At 53.2% G+C, this 17,724-nt stretch overlaps 1 protein-coding gene across 1 annotated transcript in view; it reads right to left on the reverse strand.

Annotated features, from left to right (window-relative positions):
• Positions 1-1,863: 1,863 nt before the first annotated feature.
• LRRC74A (leucine rich repeat containing 74A) overlaps positions 1,864-17,724 on the reverse strand; it is a 77,533-nt gene continuing 61,672 nt past the window's right edge. Inside the window, exon 14 of the mRNA XM_024737798.1 lies at positions 1,864-1,975. Coding sequence (XP_024593566.1) covers positions 1,864-1,975 — 112 coding nt within the window. The remainder of the gene's footprint in view (positions 1,976-17,724) is intronic.

A 17,724-nucleotide genomic window follows, 5' to 3' on the forward strand; every position in this document is an offset into this window, starting at 1 on the left:
TAAATCACCTGCCGCCCGCGGTCCCGCGGCCACTGCCCTCTTTCCCTACGCCCGTTTGTAATCTCAGGCAGTAGCCCCACAGGGCCTGCCCTGATTCCCCAGAGAAGGAGCCGATTATCCCCGTTATACAACACGGGGTGGCAAAAACACAAGAGAGATCATTTTTGCCATACAAGGGGCTGGACGGAACCTCGGGGATTATCAGCATTGCAGGGGGTGTGCGTGGGAAGGAGGGGGAGTGTCCGGGACGTGGTGCTCCAGAGATGGGAACCCGAACCCACCCCTCCCTTCCCCACCTGGTTCAACAGCAGGAATTCTGGCGCTGGCCGAGCACTGACCCAGGAACCAGGAAAGCTCGGAGTCGGACCCAAGGGGGAGCAGTGGGCTTGCGGTGGCCTCAGAATTTCCCCCTAGCCACACCCAGGCCCTCTCTGTTCCCTGCTCGTGCCTGGTTTGCAGGCTGCCTTGGTCTTACCAGCTGTCACTCTGCCATGCCACACCCCCCACCCCAAGTGATAGCAGAGGAGTTAAGAATTTTGCTTCTCCACCTTGCTGTGTGACTTGGGGCAAATTGCCTAGCCTTGCTGAGCCTCAACTTCCAGCCACTGAGATTAAAAAAAAAAAAGAACTGCCTCATAAGGTTGCTGGGGATTTAAAGGAGACAATGCATTCAAAGTGCTTAGCATAGCACCTGGTGTCAACAAAAATAGAAGTATGATTACTATTATTATCCATCCATCAACACCCAGAACAAACCCGTCTCCTGCACGCAGCCTTCTTTCTCTAAGGAGAGAAAACTGGCGCTTAGGTAGGAGCAGCCATCGAGTGCCAAGCACTTCCTCTGCATTCTCTCCCTGGTTCTCACCACTGCCCTGGGAGGGAGGTGCCCTTTTACTATCCCCATTGTACAGAGGTGGACACTGAGGCGCAGAGTGTCTTGCTCAAGGTCATTGGCTACTAAGAAGCAGGGTCAACGTTCAAGCTCAGCCTGTCTGGTCTCAAAGCCTCATGCTTTTCCTACTGCAACGTGCCCCTCATATATGGAACAACCCTCCCCCAGTTTCCTTCCAGGTCGAAGCAGGTTATTACCCCTTCTGATTTCTTTCTTGCCTTCTCACCTGTACTCACCAGGGCAGAGAGTAAGGAGGTAAGCAGAGCCAGGGAGGGTCAGGATTCAGACATTCCCTGCTCCACTGGCAGCATACGCAGCAGGGAGCTGGGAGCCAGGTGGGGCGTTTGTAAGAAGCAGGTGGCCTGGCATAGGAACCCCAGGTAGGGAGAGGGTTCCAGGTGCCCTAGGGGTTGTCGGGATGCCGAGACAGACTCTCTCCAGCCTACTCAGATTTTCTGCTCAGCTCTGACCTTGGTCTCTGGACCCCAATCTCCCAGATCAGGGCTGGGGAGGGCTTGATGGATGACCTTGACCTGGCTTTGTCTGTCTGGGGACTCAGAGTGTCTCCTTTAAGTGAAGAAGAGATAGAGAAGAGAAGGTGGACGATAAGAGGGGAAAGGAGAAACAGGAGGGAAGGAGGAGGAGGGAGGAAATGGAGAGGGGGAGGGAAGAGAAGCTGCTGGAGGAGAGGGTGGAGGGAAGGACACAGGGGAGGGAGGGAGGTGGGAGGGAGGACTGCCTGCCAAGTGTGATTCTGAGCTCAGAGGAAGAAGAAAGGATGAGAAAGCAAGAAATCGGCTTCAAGGGAAGGATGAAAGGGGGAGGGAACAGAGAAAGGGCGAGAAAGTGAATGAGGGAGAGAGAAAGCTGGGGGGAAGGAAATGAAAGGATGGGGAGAGGCCGAGGGGAGAGAGATGAACAAAGATGAGATTGAGCAGCTGCTCCGTCCTCCCTCCTGCCAAGTGAAGGCCTCAGAGCGCCGCGAGCGGCTGAATGAACTGGGAGCCAGCCATGATCGGTCTCGGTGGCTCCTGCTCGGCACCAAATCCTTCCTGGCTCAGCAGTTTCAGCAGTTTCCACGGCCTGAAAGGGGGGAGGGTGGGGCGACGGCACACCATCCTCCACCATCCACTCTTTTTCTGGGGCAGCATCTTCTCTGAGGTCCCAAAGAACCTCCCAGGTCTCTATGGCTGGTGCCTGTCCTCAGAGTTCTCCCAGGTGCTCTGTCCTGGACAACCCTTCTAGAACCTTCCAAAGAGGCAGAAACCGGTTGCTGTGCTGAGGGGCGAGCAGGTGTGCATGCAGCCCAAGGAGTTCCCCCTTCTCTCACTGCTGAAACCTGACACCTTAGGAGGCAGTGCCCAGCGACTGGCTTCACTTTAATAAAAGAACTGAAACGTACCGCCATCTTAGCCGGAACTCAGCAGGTTACGTGTTTTTTTATATACTTAAAAAAAAAATTAATTAATTAATCTTTGGCTGAGTTGGGTCTTTGTTGCTGCGTGTGGGCCTTCTCTAGTTGCGGCGAGCAGGGGCTACTCTTCCCTGCGGTGCGTGGGCTTCTCTTGTTGTGGAGCACGTGCTCTAGACATGCGGGCTTCAGTAGTTGAGGCTCACGGGCTCTAGAGCGCAGGCTCAGTAGTTGTGGCGCACGGGCATAGTTGCTTCGTGGCATGTGGGATCTTCCCGGACGAGGGTACGAACCTGTGTCCCCTGCATTGGCAGGCGGATTCTTAACAGCTGCGCCACCAGGGAAGCCCAGGTTACATGTTTTATCTCATCCAATCCTCACAGCAACCCTAAGACGTCCGTACTATTATATTTTCCAGAAGGGGAAAGGAGAGCTAAGGAGGTCTGGTTATTTGCCCAGCTCACGCTGGGGAGGGACCTGGGGCATCTAACCGGTGGGGACAGAGGTCATGGTCCTCCTGGGGTTTAAATCCAGGGCAGGGGCTGAGGCTGGAGGACACGGGTACAGGGTTGGCAGCTCTGAGGGGCCATGGAGGAGCTAATGGTCTGTGATGGTTCGGGCAGGTCTTGGAAGTCTCTGTTCCTCAGTTTCCCCATCTCACATCACCATTGCTGTAGGAACATGCAAGGGGAGGAGCTGGCTAGAGGAGCCAGGGCACAAAGTCAGTGAGGCACTCTTTGAGGGTAGTGTCCACTTGCAGGGAGGAAGATCTGGCCATGTGGAAGGAAAGCTGTGTAAATAGCATCGCCTTCCCACCAGCGTCACCAGCATCTCCAGGGAAGGCTGGTTGGGTGGTAATATGGCCCTGCTTTCATGGGGCTTCTAGGAACCTTTCTCTAAAGCACTTTGATCTATGGGCACACACACACACACATGCGCACGCATGCACGTGCCATTCTTATCTTCACAGCCACCTTCCATGACACATAAAGTATGCCTGGCTTTATTTTATGAGACTGGAGGAAGCCAAGGTCACTCAACTGGCAGCAGGGAGAGCAGATACCGCCTGGATGCAAGGGCAGTGCGATAAAGTTTCTGCCCTCAAGGTACCCAGTGGACTCTCAGGGGAACAGCAGGCACTCAGCGCCCACTCTGCACCCAGGCCCCATCCCATCTCCCACCTCCACAATGCCCGGCAGTCATCCCTCAGACCCTGCGGGTGCCATTGCTCCCTTGGCACCACCCAGCAGCCTCTCTGAGCCCCTCTCCAACCTGAGTGAGGATCTGTGCCTGCCCCCTCCCACTCCAGGGCCCTGATAGATTCCCCTGTCACTTTCAGTCAGGGTCCATGTTACAGTGCCGGTTTGGAAAAGGGCTTCCCCTCCTCCTCCCCCGCCCTCTGCCCAGATGGCAGCTCCCCTTCCCCAGGGACCAGGGATGCAGCAGCTCTTGTAGCCTGTGGTTACCATGGCAATGGCCTTCCCTTAGGTTTCCGTGGGGGCGGTGAGGGAGGATGTCATGGAGGCTGCGTGCGCGCGCGCATGTGCATCCATTTTCAGCTCCAGGTGAGCGGGGCTCAGGGATTGGGATCCCCGCCTCCTTGAGTGGGGCCCGTCTCTCCTCCCAGCTCAGTCCCAGCCAGCTCAGCTGCATCCCGGTGGCAGGGAAGATTGCACAACAGACAGAGGACACTGGAGGGAAGAAGGATGCTCCAGGAGGAAAGCTGGAGGGGAAGGGTAGAGATGGGCATCTGTACAGTCGTCCAAGGTGGAAGGGCTGGATGGATGTGGAGTGGGATATGCAGGAAGGAGGGAGCCAGGGCGGCAGAGTGGGCACAGCGAAGGATCCAGATCCTCAGAGGGGAAGACCCGGGAAAGGGTGGGCCCCTTATTTCTGCAGTCTACAAACCACCCACAACCTGGGGGCGTGGGTGTCTCCTGCTGCGCTTCCCCAGCAGAGAGAAGGCCCCTCTGCTCCTCCAACATGATCTCTAATTTCCGGCAGACATTTGAGGTCCCTGACATCTGCATAATGTGGGCCAGTCTCTTAGCAACGGGGAACAGCTGTCTGGCATTTCCAAGATTAAACTGTAACTATACACGGTCCTTGCCAGGGGGAGGGGGAGGGAGACGGGGATAAACACTGCCTCCTGGCATTTTCAGACTCATTTAGCTTTTATTCATTTCCTGCCTCCAGTAAAGAGGCCAGGGATTCAGGCTGGGCCAGGCTGTTCCCGCCCCTGCCTCCGCCGCCACTGTGGCTGAGGTTGCAGATGGCTTTTCACCTAGATCTGTTCGCGCTCTCGGGAGGGGAGAGGGATAAGGGACAGCACTAGCCATTTTGGTTATTATTGTATTTATTTTATGTAGGTGCAGTGATCCTGGCACGAGCAGGGTAGGTGCAGCCCAGGAAGAAAGGATGTGTGGTCCATCGGTAAAAACCCTCAAGGCGGCTCCAGCCTGGTTTAATTCCATCCAGCTCCATTGCTAATAGCTGCGTGACCTTGGGCCAAATCCCTTTATCTGTCTACACCTCCATCTCCCCACCTGTAAAAGGAGATAATTCTACCACCCCCAGGGTTGCCGTGAAGATAAAATAAACATGCGCTCAGGCAACAGAGCCCTGATTAATCATGGTGCCTTTCTCTTCCTCTGCTCAGCCTCCCGCCCGTCATCTGTGGTAACAACCTCAGGCTCTGCTATGGGGCAGAGGCAGACACAGTCCGTTTCCCTGGGAGCCACCTTGAAATCCTGTTCCCTGGAGCCCCAGGCAATGACACTTTAGCACCAGTAGGACTTAAGCCGAATTCAGCAGTCCCCAGCAGGGCCCTGGGGAGGTGTCCTCAGCCCCTGGCCTCCTTGGGCCTGGGCAGCTCCTATGTCCCAACCCTTCCACCGCTGGCTCCTGCCATTTGGCCCCAGCTCCTGAACTCGTGAGTGCAGTGTTTTGGTTTTGCAGCAAGAAGGAAAAATTGAAGGGCGGGTGTGGGGAGGAGAGAGGAAAGGGAGGAGGAGGGAAAAACCCTTGAGCGGCCTGTGCTGGCCAGTTCCAGGAATGTGTTCTCGGACGTCGGTGCCAAAGCAGTGACCCAGGCGAGGCAGCCAGGCCGGGAGAAGGGAGAGGCCGGCTCCAGGGTGAGAGCTCGCCTCTTTCCCCCACCCCAGCCGCCCCTGCTGACTCATCTCAGCTCCAGCTGGCAGGAGCCTTTTCTGGGGACGGCGGTTGCTAAGATTCCACGAAGATGACTGATTGCTTCTCGTTGAGCTTGGTGAAAACATGTTTGTAGACTGCATGCAAACACACGCACCCACTACTGTGTATACCTGCACATGTGTGTTTTATGCCCAAATGCGCGTCTGCACACAGAGCACCGAACTTGCTTACTGTTCCCAGTGCCCTTGTGACACTTAGGTGCCGATGCCACACACGTGTGTGGACCAGCTCTGGGCCCCCAGAAGGGCGGAGACGCAGCAGGTCTTCCTCGGCCAGTGGGGAAGCCGCCAGTGTCTGGGCCAGCTTTAATCTGAAGGAGTTTTCAGGTTGCCCTGAACACATTCTTGGCCCCTGTCCCTCCTCCCCTCCCTGGGTTTCTTGGTTGCCTTCATTCTGCTGTAATGATCTAATCTTCCCTTCTCCCTCTGCCTGCCAGGGTTTTGATGTCTGCTGTTCCAGGCACTCAGCTGGGAGCTGGAATGCTCTAGAGCTGGATTCCTGGCCTGGACCTGATGCCCCAGGGAGCTCCTGGGGGTCCCCAGTGGCTCTTTTACCCCAGGAGAGAGGGGACCGCAGTGAGGACCCCTGGGTGGAACGCGGTGGGTCTTTCTCTGGGCTCTGCTGCCGACAGGAATCCAGGCGATGTTCTTTCCTGCTCTGTGCTAGGCCCAGAGCCTTGCCTGGAGTGGCCCGATGGCTCGGGGGTCAGCCTGAAGCCCTGGATGCCCCGCCTCTGGTTGCCAGCACTGTGTGTGAGCTTGGTCACACTGGGCTCTCGCTGCCTTGGTTCCCCCCACCCGCCGGGCTGAAATTGGACTCCTTGCGGAGTCTGCCAGGGTTTTACTGCGACAGGGCTTGGCAGGCGCTCGGGCACCAGGCAAGGTTGTTTGTCACGGGTTCTTGCAGGGGTGGAGGGGCAGGCGGCCCTGTGCCAGCGCGGAGCCCACGCGCTTCCTCTCGCCAGCTCTGCCCGGCTCAGGCTCAAGTGTGGCTTCTTTACAGGGACCCACCCTGGGGGCCAGATCCCACGAGCGAGTGCTGTCTGCCGTGATTCAGAGGCGGTTGCTAAGGAAGGCCTGGTACCCGGCCTAGAGGGTTGAGCTGCGGCCAGCCTGGATTCAGCAGGCTTGGCGAGGCTCCCACCAGCCACAGGAAAAATATTCTCGTCTGAGCTCGGGGTCCTCTGTCCTAAAATGAAGACAAGGCCGGCTCCATGGTTCCTGCTGATTTTGACATATGATGATGCAGGGCAGGGGTGGAAATGAAGAGAGTAAAGCAAATGATAAAAGTTAAAAGGACCTGCATCAGTCTGTTGCCTAATGCTCCTGGCCAGCGGGATTCCAGCAAGCCCACCTCGGCCGGAGACCGCTGCTGGCACCCAGAGTTTACCCTCCGGGCTTCCCAACTCATGAGCTTCCTTTTTCATTGATTTACCCTGTAATTCCCAAACCTGACAAAACAGATAGAAGCTCTAGCCTCCTCCTGGTGAAAATAAGGCAGGTTGAAAGCAGGCAGGTTGAGGGGTGCCGGCTTTGTCCCACGGCTGGAGTCGGGGGGCATGGGCGGGCTATTTTCCAGATAAGGAAATGGAGGTGCAGAGATGTTAAGAAGCATCTAGTAAGTAATAGGGCCAGGATTCCAGCCACAGAAGTTTGTCTCCAGAGCCCGGCCCTTAACCGCTTTCCTTCGTTGTCTCCCCGTGACTGTCATGTCCCAGGTTGGCACAGCGACACCACGTGTCCCCACCTTCCCCTCTGTTGTCATAGGCCGTGGAGGAAACAAGTGTTCCCGTAGTCCACTTCCAACACCGCTTCCACCTCTGCCCTCCAGTGAGCCCACGTGTCAGCCTTACATGAGATAAGCTTCATGGCCGATTTTATTACCTTGTTCACTGCTGAGTGACCCGAGGCATATGATTTAGCCCCTTGGACTTTTCTCCTCCCCTTCTGTATAGTGAGAGGCCTATGGGACCCCTGTGTTCCTTTGCTGCTCTGACATGCAATAATTCTTAGAAACTCCTTCATCTAGGACTCCCAAGCACAAAGCTACAGACGCTACTGATATGCCTGGTCTCACACACGCAAACACACATACATACACACACATGCACAGACACATATAGGTGCAAAATCTTGAGCAGACGCTGGAAATAAGGTAGGGCTTCTGGGAGTCTTGTATGTTTGTTGTATTTTTTATGCTAGGAATGATCAGGGAGCAGCCGTGAGCAAATATTTAATAGCTGGGGTCTCACACACCTGTACAGTTATCACAAGCTCGCTCAGCCGTCGCATGCTATGCGCACACACACAAGTGTTCTCGTTCTGAAGTCTTGTCTTCCTGCCTAGACCTAGACCGCAACGCCGTTGGGAGCAGGATGCTTCTGGTGTCTCCCTTATATTGCCTGGCACAGTGCAGCCTCCAGTGGGTGATCAGTTTGTATCTGTGCTTTGATGCATAAAGGAAGGACAGTGGGTGACTTATGCTAACAGAACTTTTTAGTTCGATGCACCCACCACACCTGTGATACCTTCAGTAGCCATTACCCAGACCAAACCCCTCAACCCCCTATCTCAGCCGGCTCCTCACTTCCACCCCTGCCTCCCAACACCTGCAGAGGGTGCAGCCTGCATCCCCTGTTTTTCTTGGGCCTCTTCCCATCTCCTGCCTTCCTTTTCCATCTCACCCATGGGGCTTTGAGTCACTCACAGAGCTACTGCTTTCTTCCCCCCTCCTCAACCGCTTTGATTTTCCTTTCCAGGGAAGAGCTAGGTGGTGGCCTCTGCGTGGCTGTCAGAGACAGAAGGGCTTGGAGCTGGAGGGGCTGAGCCCCAGGCCTGTGGGGGACACCCACCCCTCTTCATTTTGACATTCCCTCCCTTGAGGCCCACCTCTGGAGAACCAGAAGTGCCGGAAGTGTAACTCGACCTCTGGGAGCCGCAGAGTGAGCCCACAGCTGTCCTCAGGTGGGTGGAGCCTGAGGAAATGAAAATGCTCCAAGTCCTTCCACTGCAATACCCAGGGCCTCCAGTGCGTGGAGCCTCAGGATCTAGAGGCTGGAATAGGTGAGGACAAAAAAACATACTTCCTCCCGCCTCCCTCCGTGGCCGGAGGAGGATGGGACGGAAGCCAGTGTCGGGGCCTGCCGGCTTCTGGGTGACAAGCCTTTGGGGCTCTGGTTAGGCTGGAAGTGACCAGTCTGAGTCTCCCCAGCCCTGCCTGACTTCGAACCAGCTTTGCTTGGGGGTGAGATCAGGGGCTCTGCTCTCCGGCCCTGAAGAGATGCACGCAGTCTACATGGCTCACTGGCCCCTGTGGGTGGGGGCTGAAGTAGCCCCAGGCAGGGCCCCAGGAAGCTGAGGGGAGCTCCTGGAGCGGGTGGGAGGGCACCTCCAGTCCCAGGGCGGGCTTGCTGGGATGGGGAAACGTGGCCTGGAAGACAGATCGGAAATTGCTCTCCCACCTCCGCCTTATCTCATTTCAGGCCCTGGACGGAGACGTCTGCTGTCCCCAGGCTCACGGATCACGACATGTGTCTTCGAAGGGGGTGCTTCCGCTGGCCTGCAGGCCGGAGGACAGGGCCACCACTCTGCTCCACCCGGGCCTCCTGCCTTTGCTTCCCCAATCCCTAGGGTCGGTGGTGGAGAAAATCCTCCCGCCATCACCCTTCATCGCGCCGGCTACACAGTGACACCTGGTGGGTCTTGGGCGCCATTACAAGGAGACCCCAGAGGCCCTTTACGGGCCCTGGTTCCAGCATCCCACAGGGCATCTGAACACGGGGGTGGGGTCTGAGTCCATTCCTACAAGGGGTTGCAACCCACCATTTTACAACAGTCCAGGGTCCCGGCACTGGGGACCACTGGCGACAAGGAGACGACTCTTGGAAGTATTCAGTGCCCCATCACACAAGGATTTTTGGGGGCCTGGCCAGGTCGTTATGTCGTGGCACTTGTCCACTAGGGTTGGATGAGGCTTCCAGAAAGGTCTCAGAGGGAGTGGGCCTGGGGTAAGCCCTCAGCTCTAGTGCTTGGGGATGTTTGGGGGCAAAGCAGATTCTGCTACCCTCAGGGGTGGGTTGGAATCCGTGCCAGGCCCTGAGCCAGAATTAACAGACCCCAGTGGGGACATGCTGGGTGATCTGATTCCATACAGTTTCTCTGGCAGCAACCCCCATGCAGAGGGGCTGCGCCTGTGTACTTTTAGAACCACAGAATGAATGGGAAGGGCTTTGAGCATCCTGTTGTCTACCTCCTATTTTTCACATGACCGAGGCTAGGTCACAGGGCTACTGAATGGAGAATGGCCCTTATGGCACCTCCCTGGAGGGCACGCGGCGGCAGGTCACGTCCTGTGGACTGTGCCGAGCTGGGAACCAAGTTTGTTCTCCCACACAGCACTGTCCGGTGTCTGAATGCAGGGCCTTCCATTTCTGCTGATTCTCTCAGGTGGTCGTGGGCAGTCTTGCCTTTCTCTCCTTCCTTAGTTTCTCAGGGTTGAGGAGTGCTGGATTTAGATTGCCGGGTTAGAATCCAGTTTTACAGTATTACCGTGTGACCTTGTTTCCCAAACCTCTCTGTACCTCAGTTGCCTCATCTGTATAATGGTTATACAGGTATCTCCCACTTTTTGAAAGTTTGCTCTATGCCACTTCGCTTTTACAAAAGACCTACGTTAGTACCTGTTTTTGCTAACTGAAATCCAAAGAGGATTTTTGCTTTTATGAAAAAAAGGCGTACAGTGAAGATAGAGTTCAGCGTTAGTTTTGCAGCAAGCATTATAGAGGCAGCGTGCACCCCAAGCAGTGAGGGTGGCACACCAAGCTCCTTCCCAGGAACTACAGTCAGCATCTCAGCATCAAGTTACCATAGCTTTGAACTGTGTCTGAGCATCTGTGCTTCATCTCCGAAGGTAGATCCTTTGCTTATGCCATTTCAGCTTACAAAAGCTTTCATAGGATCTCTCTGCTTTCAGATATCAGGGGAAACCTGTAATGTTCCCTATTTCACAGTACTGTTATGAGGACTCAGTGAGTTAAAGTATGGAAAGCGCTTAGAACAGCCTGGCATGTGGTAACTGCTGAGGACCCTTGGCTAAGAATTACGTCTTCACCACCACATGGGGCCTTCTGGTGGGGGCGGAGAGGAGTGTGCCTCAGTCAGCTCTGGCTGTCATAACAAAATACCGTAGACTGAGTGGCTTAAACAGCAGACATTTATTTTCTCACTGTTCTGGACGCTGCAAGTCTGAGATTAGGGCTCCAGCATGGTCAGGTTCTGGTGAGGGCCCTCTTCCTTGTGAGCAGACGGCTGCCTGCTAGCTTTGTGCTCACATGGCCTTTCCTTGGAGCCCGTGCTTGCAGAGAGATTTATTTTTTCCTCTTCTTAAAAGGACACCAAGTCTATTGGTCAGAACCCCACCCGTATCATCTCATTTAATCTTAATTGCTTCCTAAAAGCCTTGTCTCCAAATATAGTCACATTGGGGGTTAGGGCTTCAGCATACGAAGTTTGAGAGGAAACAGTTCAGTCCATAGCAAAGCTGTACATTACAGATCCCACTTGCCTGTCCTCCTGGGTGCTATGTGACTTGGGGCAAGGACATCCTTTTTCAAAGCTGCTACCAAGCTTTGGGCTTGAAAAACATGCACGATGGCACTGGGTCATAAGTTAGGTTAGAAGAGTGCCCCTCCGTCAGGCTGAGGCTAAGGGACTGTCAAAGCACATGGCAGGAGAGATATGTGGGGTGGTTCTGAGGTTTGTTGCCTTGGGCTGGAGGTATAAGCTGGTAGATTCTACCCCTCCATATACTCAATACCCCCTCGCATAGCCCTCCTGCTGAAGGGCTGTATTAGTTAGGACTGGTTCAGTTGTAAGTTACAGAAACCCACATTAAACCAGCTTAAGCAAAAAGAGAATTAACTCACAACTGGGCATCACTGTCAGACACAGTTTGATCCAGGGATTCAAACAATATCATCAAGGCTTTATCTGTCTCTTGGGCTCTCAGCTTTGTTGTGCTCTGTATCCTGGCTTCATTCTATAGATCGGCTTTCTTCTTGTGTCAGAAAGATGACAGCTGGTAGCCTTAGACTCACACCTTTCTAGCCTGATAAGTCCCTTTAAACGTCATTTCTGTCTTCCATATCGCAGGGAAGAGTCTTAACTGGCTCACACAGGAGCGTGTCCATTAATGAACCAATCAACATAGGGAGTGTCCTCTGCCTGGGACACTCGCCCACCCTTACACTCTTGGAATAAGGCAGGGCATCATATTGACAGCCGCATCAGTACCACCTGGGGAAGGAGAAAGGCTCTCAGGGAGACTAGAGGAAGAAGGAGGGGAAGTGAGTTGGGTATGCAAAGCCATGGCTGCCACACCCTTCCAAGGGGGACTTGCCTAGGCTTTCATCTTCAAATCAGAATGTCAGTGCAAGAGTGTTAAAAATTACCAAGTCCACCCTAGTTCACTAGACAAAGAAGAGAGCTGAGGCCACAGTAAGTGCCTTACTCAAAGTCATCCTCTAGTCTCCCGCAGAGGCATGACATCATTCCTGGCTCCAGATCTAATTATTCCAGTCCAGAGCCAAGTGTAGTGGCCAAAGGGTTGTCTGAGAATTGCTTCACCCCGCAGAGGGACTCAGCTGAGAGCCAAGAGGTGAAGGAGGTTTTGCAGGGGGCTCCTCACTGATCAGCCCAGGGCATTTGTCTCCCCTGCTCCTCGCCCTTCTCAGGGTTACAGGCCAGGGGTCCCCCACCCCTTCTCCGCCTGCCTGCCAAGGAGACTGCAAAGGGCTCTCAGGGCCCAAGAAGGTGTGGCTGGGATACTGGCTAAGAATGAGGGGAGGTTACAAAACAGGGAGATGGATCTCCACGTGTGGGAGTGATTCATCTGAGGGTCGGAAAGTCATGCAAACCTTTAGCGGGGGGTGCAGTGGGCTTGGAAAAGCCAAGTAAATTCTGATCAATGTGGGATTCTCAACCAAATTCATTTGCCGGTGCTGTCTTCATCAGGGGTCCTTTCTCAGGGCAGGATGTGAGGTCAGGAGAGGAACCAGGAAGGAAGGCAGCTGCCCCTCCTCCTAGCCACATGATCTCAATTTTTCTCTTTTAAAAAAATTTTTTTTTTTTTTTGCGGTACGCGGGCCTCTCACCGCTGTGGCCCCTCCTGCCGCGGAGCACAGGCTCCAGACGCAGGCTCAGCGGCCCTGGCTCACGGGCCCAGCCGCTCCGCGGCATGTGGGATCTTCCTGGACCAGGGCATGAACCCGCAGCCCCTGCATCGGCAGGTGGACTCCCAACCACTGCACCACCAGAGAAGCCCCTCAATTTTTCTCTTTATCTCTGTGCACGTGGCCACCCAGACCCCCTTTCCCATGTCCTCCATACAACCACCCACTCCTGCCATACCCATGTCATTCCCATCCCTCCCCTAGGGCATTGCCCCGCTTTTCTCTAGTTCCGGAAATTCTCCCATATCTGCAGACCTGGCTCAGGTTGTGCCTTCTCTAGATTCTGCCTTGATTCTCTAACCCAGTAGCTCTCTAACTATGTCTGGCGACATTTTGGTCGTTGCCGATGCAGGGGGTGTAATGGCATCTGATGGGTGGAAGCCAGGGATGCTGCTAAACATCTCACTCTGCCCAGGGCAGCCCCTGCAACAAAGAGTTGTCTAGCCCATAATATGAATTGTGCTGAGGTTGAGAAACACTGCAGCTCAGAGGGCCTGGGGCCATGCTCCTCAGACTTGACCCAGTTCCCTCAGGCTGAGCCTCCTCCCCCAGGAAAGCCAGTTTGCCTGGGTTCAAATCTCAGCTCCCTGGCTCACTTGCTGTGCAACCTTGGGCAAGTAACTCAACCTCTCTGGGCCTGTTTCTCATCTGTAAAATGGGGCTTATAAGAGCATCTACCTCATAGTGTTGTGAAGATTAGATGACTATATATACAGAGAGAGAGAGAGAGAGAGAGAGAGAGAGAGAGAGAGAGAGACAGAGAGAGAGAGAGAGAGCCTGGCTCCGAGAAAGCATTCACTATACACCAGGGATGATTACTGTAATCAGTGGTCCTCTGGCTTGAATCTCCCCTAAGGAGAGTTTTGGAAATCTGTGTGTGCCTTTGGTGGCGGTGGTGGAGGTGAGGGGATGCTGTCTTGTACTGTATAGTCTTGCCTGAGCATTTACGTATTGAAATACTTGTTGTTTTATTAGAAACGATTTCTTTCCTTTCTAATACAGTTAGGGCATCAGATTGACTGACAATATCTATTATGCCTGTAGGTAGGTTATATTATCAATAAATTTACTTTCATGTTATTAAAATACTATAAAATATTTGTAAATGTTTTCAGGCTTGTTGTTGGGTCTCAGAAGTTTGAGAGCCACGGTTCCAGAGGACTGAGCTCACACGGCCACTCGTGACTTTTGAGCGAGCCCCCTGTCGCGCCTAAACTGAAGACTTGGCAAAAAGGTACGCATTTAAGCAACCCTCCCTGGCTCTCCCCACGACGCACACCCAGGATAAACCCAGTCCAACGCTGCCCTCTCCCCACGCCCCCCTGCCCTGCGAGTACAGGCCCAAAGGGGTGGAACTCAATCACGGGTGCACGCAGAGCCAGCCGGGCTTCCTCTAGCGGAGGCAGGCACCCAACTCTGCCTGCTGCCTGATCCAGAAGAAGTCCAAGTGTTCTGAGGAGGGTGTTGCTTCCTACCACGCCCTCCGGTCCATTCAGCCCTGGAATCCAGCCCCTCCCTTCCCCTCCCCGCCCCCCCCAACCGCAAAAGCCAACCTGGTCTCCTTCTGTCAGGTTTGTCCTTGTTACAAAATGATCCTTGTAAGAAAAAATGGATGAAGACATAGAATAGAAATCACACCTACTCCTGTTATCCAGAGATAGTCTCTGCTAATATTTTGATTTTTTTTCTTGGAAATCACACCTCTGTATTTTATTTTTTAACAACCCATTTGCACATGCTGTTTTTTTTTTTCTTCTTTTTTTTAAGCTACGCGGGCCTCTCACTGTTGTGGCGTCTCCCGTTGCGGAGCACAGGCTCCGGACGCGCAGGCTCAGCGGCCATGGTTCACGGGCCCAGCCGCTCCGCGGCATGTGGGATCTTCCCGGGCTGGGGCACGAACCCGCCTCCCCTGCATCGGCAGGCGGACTCTCAACCACTGCGCCACCAGGGAAGCCCAAAGAGTACTTTTTAAAGAGGGGAGAAAAAGAAACGGACTCTCAACCACTGCGCCACCAGGGAAGCCCCGCACATGCTGTTTTGTAACCTGTTTTTTTTTTTTTCCACTCAACTGTATATCTTGAACATCTTTCCCGGTCATTAAATATTCTTCTACCAAGAAATGTCAATGGCTGCATAGTATTCCATAAATAAACCATTATTTATTTAACAAGTCTATGGATTGCTGGACATTCTGTACCTCATTCTTGACCTTGCTTGAATGCTGGCTCTGCTCTTAATGGCTGTGTGATATCAGGAAAATCATCTCCTCTTTCTGAGCCTCGGTTTGCTCATCTGTCCATTGAATCGTCTAGTGCCCCAGTGCCCTTGGGCTTTGCTTTGAAGATCCCCGAGCTGGTATATGATGCAGCACTTGGCAAGGTGCCTGGGACACGTCCCCCAAAGTGTGTTCTCAGCGTGAATCCTCATCCTTTGCTCTGCTGTACCTTCTGCCGCTTATCCTGGAACTCCCAGTTCATCTCGGCCACCCTGAAGGATTGTCCCAGGGTCTTCCTGCAACTGGCATTCTCAGTGTCTCTGGTTCCTGGCTGCAGGAACAAGAGTTTGTCATGGACCCTGCACTGGAAACTAGCACCCAGTGGGGACTGGACTCATGACCAGCCCAACTTCTTCCATGGCTAGCCCTGGATTTCAGATCAGATCTCTTAGGACAGAGCCTTTGGGAACTCCCATGATGCAAATTTCCCTGCCCCTCGACCTCTTCCAAGGTGACTGTAAAGGTCTACTCAGGTCCTGGGGCCCATGCCAGGCTGTGTGCGTCAACCTTGACGTCCAGCAATGTGACCCTCCTGTCCAGTGGCTATGGTCCAGGAGCCTTGTATGCCTGCCATGGGCCATTCTTTCCTGGACTGTCCCTGACGAAAGTCTGACCGTGTGGCCCTGTCCCAGCTTGGAGGGAGCCTTGGCTCTCCAGCCCGGCCTCCCCACTGTCCAGCCACTGGCATGACTAATGGCAGCACCTGTTTCTAGTGCAAAAGGAAATGCCCAGGCCCACGCCGCTGTGATGAAAGAGGCCTCTAGCTGAGGTATTGGGTTGGCTAAAAAGTACCTTCGATTTTTAAGTAAAAATAAAAGACACATTTTTCATTTTCACCAAGAACTTTATCGAACAACGTATTCAGCCTTTTGTTCCACTACCTTCTGCCATTTTTCAGGCAACTTCATGATTCCATCTTCCCAAAACTTATCTTTTTGAGCAAAGAGCTGTTCCAGGTGCCTTTTACAGTCTTCCAGGGAATTGAAATTTTTTCCATTAAGAGAATTTTGTAAAAACCGAAATAAATGGAAATCTGAATGGTGAATACAGCGGATGAATCAAAACTTCCCAGCCAAGCTGTAATAGCTTTTGCTGGTCATCAAAGAAGCTTGCGGTCTTGCAGTATCCTGATGGAAGATTATGCGTTTTCTGTTAATTCTGGACGATTTTCGTCGAGTGCTGCTTTCAGTTGGTCTAACTGGGAGCAGTACTTGTTGGAATTAATCGTTTGGTTTTCCGGAAGGAGTTCATAATGGAGGACTCCCTTCCAATCCCACCATATACACAGTATCACCTTCTTTGGATGAAGACCAGCCTTTGGTGTGGTTGGTGGTTGTTCCTTTCGCTTGCCCCACCATCTCTTCCATTCCATATTATTGTACAGTGTCCACTTTTCATCTCTCGTAACAATTTGTTTTAAAAATGGAACGTTTTCATTATGTTTAATTAGAGAATTGCATGCGGAAACACGGTCAAGAAGGCTTTTTTCGCTTATGTGGAACCCAAACATCAAAGCGATTGATGTATCCAAGCTGGTGCAAATGATTTTCAATGCTTGATTTGGATATGTTGGCTATCTCCCATGTGGTATAACGTTGATTGTTCTCAATTAATGTCTCGATTTGATCGCTATCAACTTCAACTGGTCTGCCCGACTGTGGAGCATCGTCCAGTGAGAAATGTCCAGCACGAAACTTCTCAAACCCCCTTTGACACGTTCGATTAGTCACAGCACCTCTCCACACACTGCACAAATCTTTTTTGGCATTTTGGTTGTGTTTTTACCTTTCTTGAAACAATAAAGCATAATATGCCGAAAATGTTGCTTTTTTTACTTCCATATTAAAATGGCTACACAAAAATTCACCAATTTTGATGAGTCTTTTTTTAAATGCAGACTGATATGACAGCTCTCACATACAAACTAACGAAACTGTTTTGAATGAAGTTAAAGACAACTAAGTGCCACTAGAGTCATCTTACCGAAAAAACTGGACGAACCGGGCTTCCCTGGTGGCGCGGTGGTTGGGAGCCCGCCTGCCGATTCAGGGGGCGCGGGTTCGTGCCCCGGTCCGGGAAGATCCCACATGCCGCGGAGCGGCTGGGCCCGTGAGCCATGGCCGCTGAGCCTGCACGTCCGGAGCCTGTGCTCCACAACGGGAGAGGCCGCAGCGGTGAGAGGCCCGCGTACGGCAAAAAAAAACAAACAAAAAATAAAACCTAAAAAAAACAAAAACAAAAACAAAAACTGGACGAACCTTTTGGCCATCCTAATACCTGCTTCCAGCAACCGAATCCAGGCCCTGAATAACCTGAAGCTGAAACCTTGTGTTCGGGCCCTGCAAGCGCATGCGCACACGTGAACACTGGCCCACATCCTCCCTCCCTCTCCCAAGCACGCCCACAGTCACCCACACATTTTCACACACATGTGTGCACACACAACCATCCTGTTCAGAGGCCAGAGAGCAGTTAATCCGACTCAGCTCAGGTTTTTGACGTTCTGAAGAAAAAGAGGAGACTAGGATTTGAGAAACCCCAGATGTCGACCGCAGTACCTCTTTACAAGTCAAGACTCCGTGGGCGCTGGCCACCTCGAACACCCCATGTATCTGACTGCACCACAGCAGGGCTCTGACTGGGCCAAGAGCCTCTTACCTCCTCTTGACTTACATGATAAGCATGGAGCAGGGTGGAGGTGGGGC

This window comes from Neophocaena asiaeorientalis, unplaced genomic scaffold (assembly GCF_003031525.2).
Source record: "Neophocaena asiaeorientalis asiaeorientalis breed wild unplaced genomic scaffold, Neophocaena_asiaeorientalis_V1.1 scaffold49, whole genome shotgun sequence".
NCBI classification, from domain to species: Eukaryota; Metazoa; Chordata; class Mammalia; order Artiodactyla; family Phocoenidae; genus Neophocaena; species Neophocaena asiaeorientalis.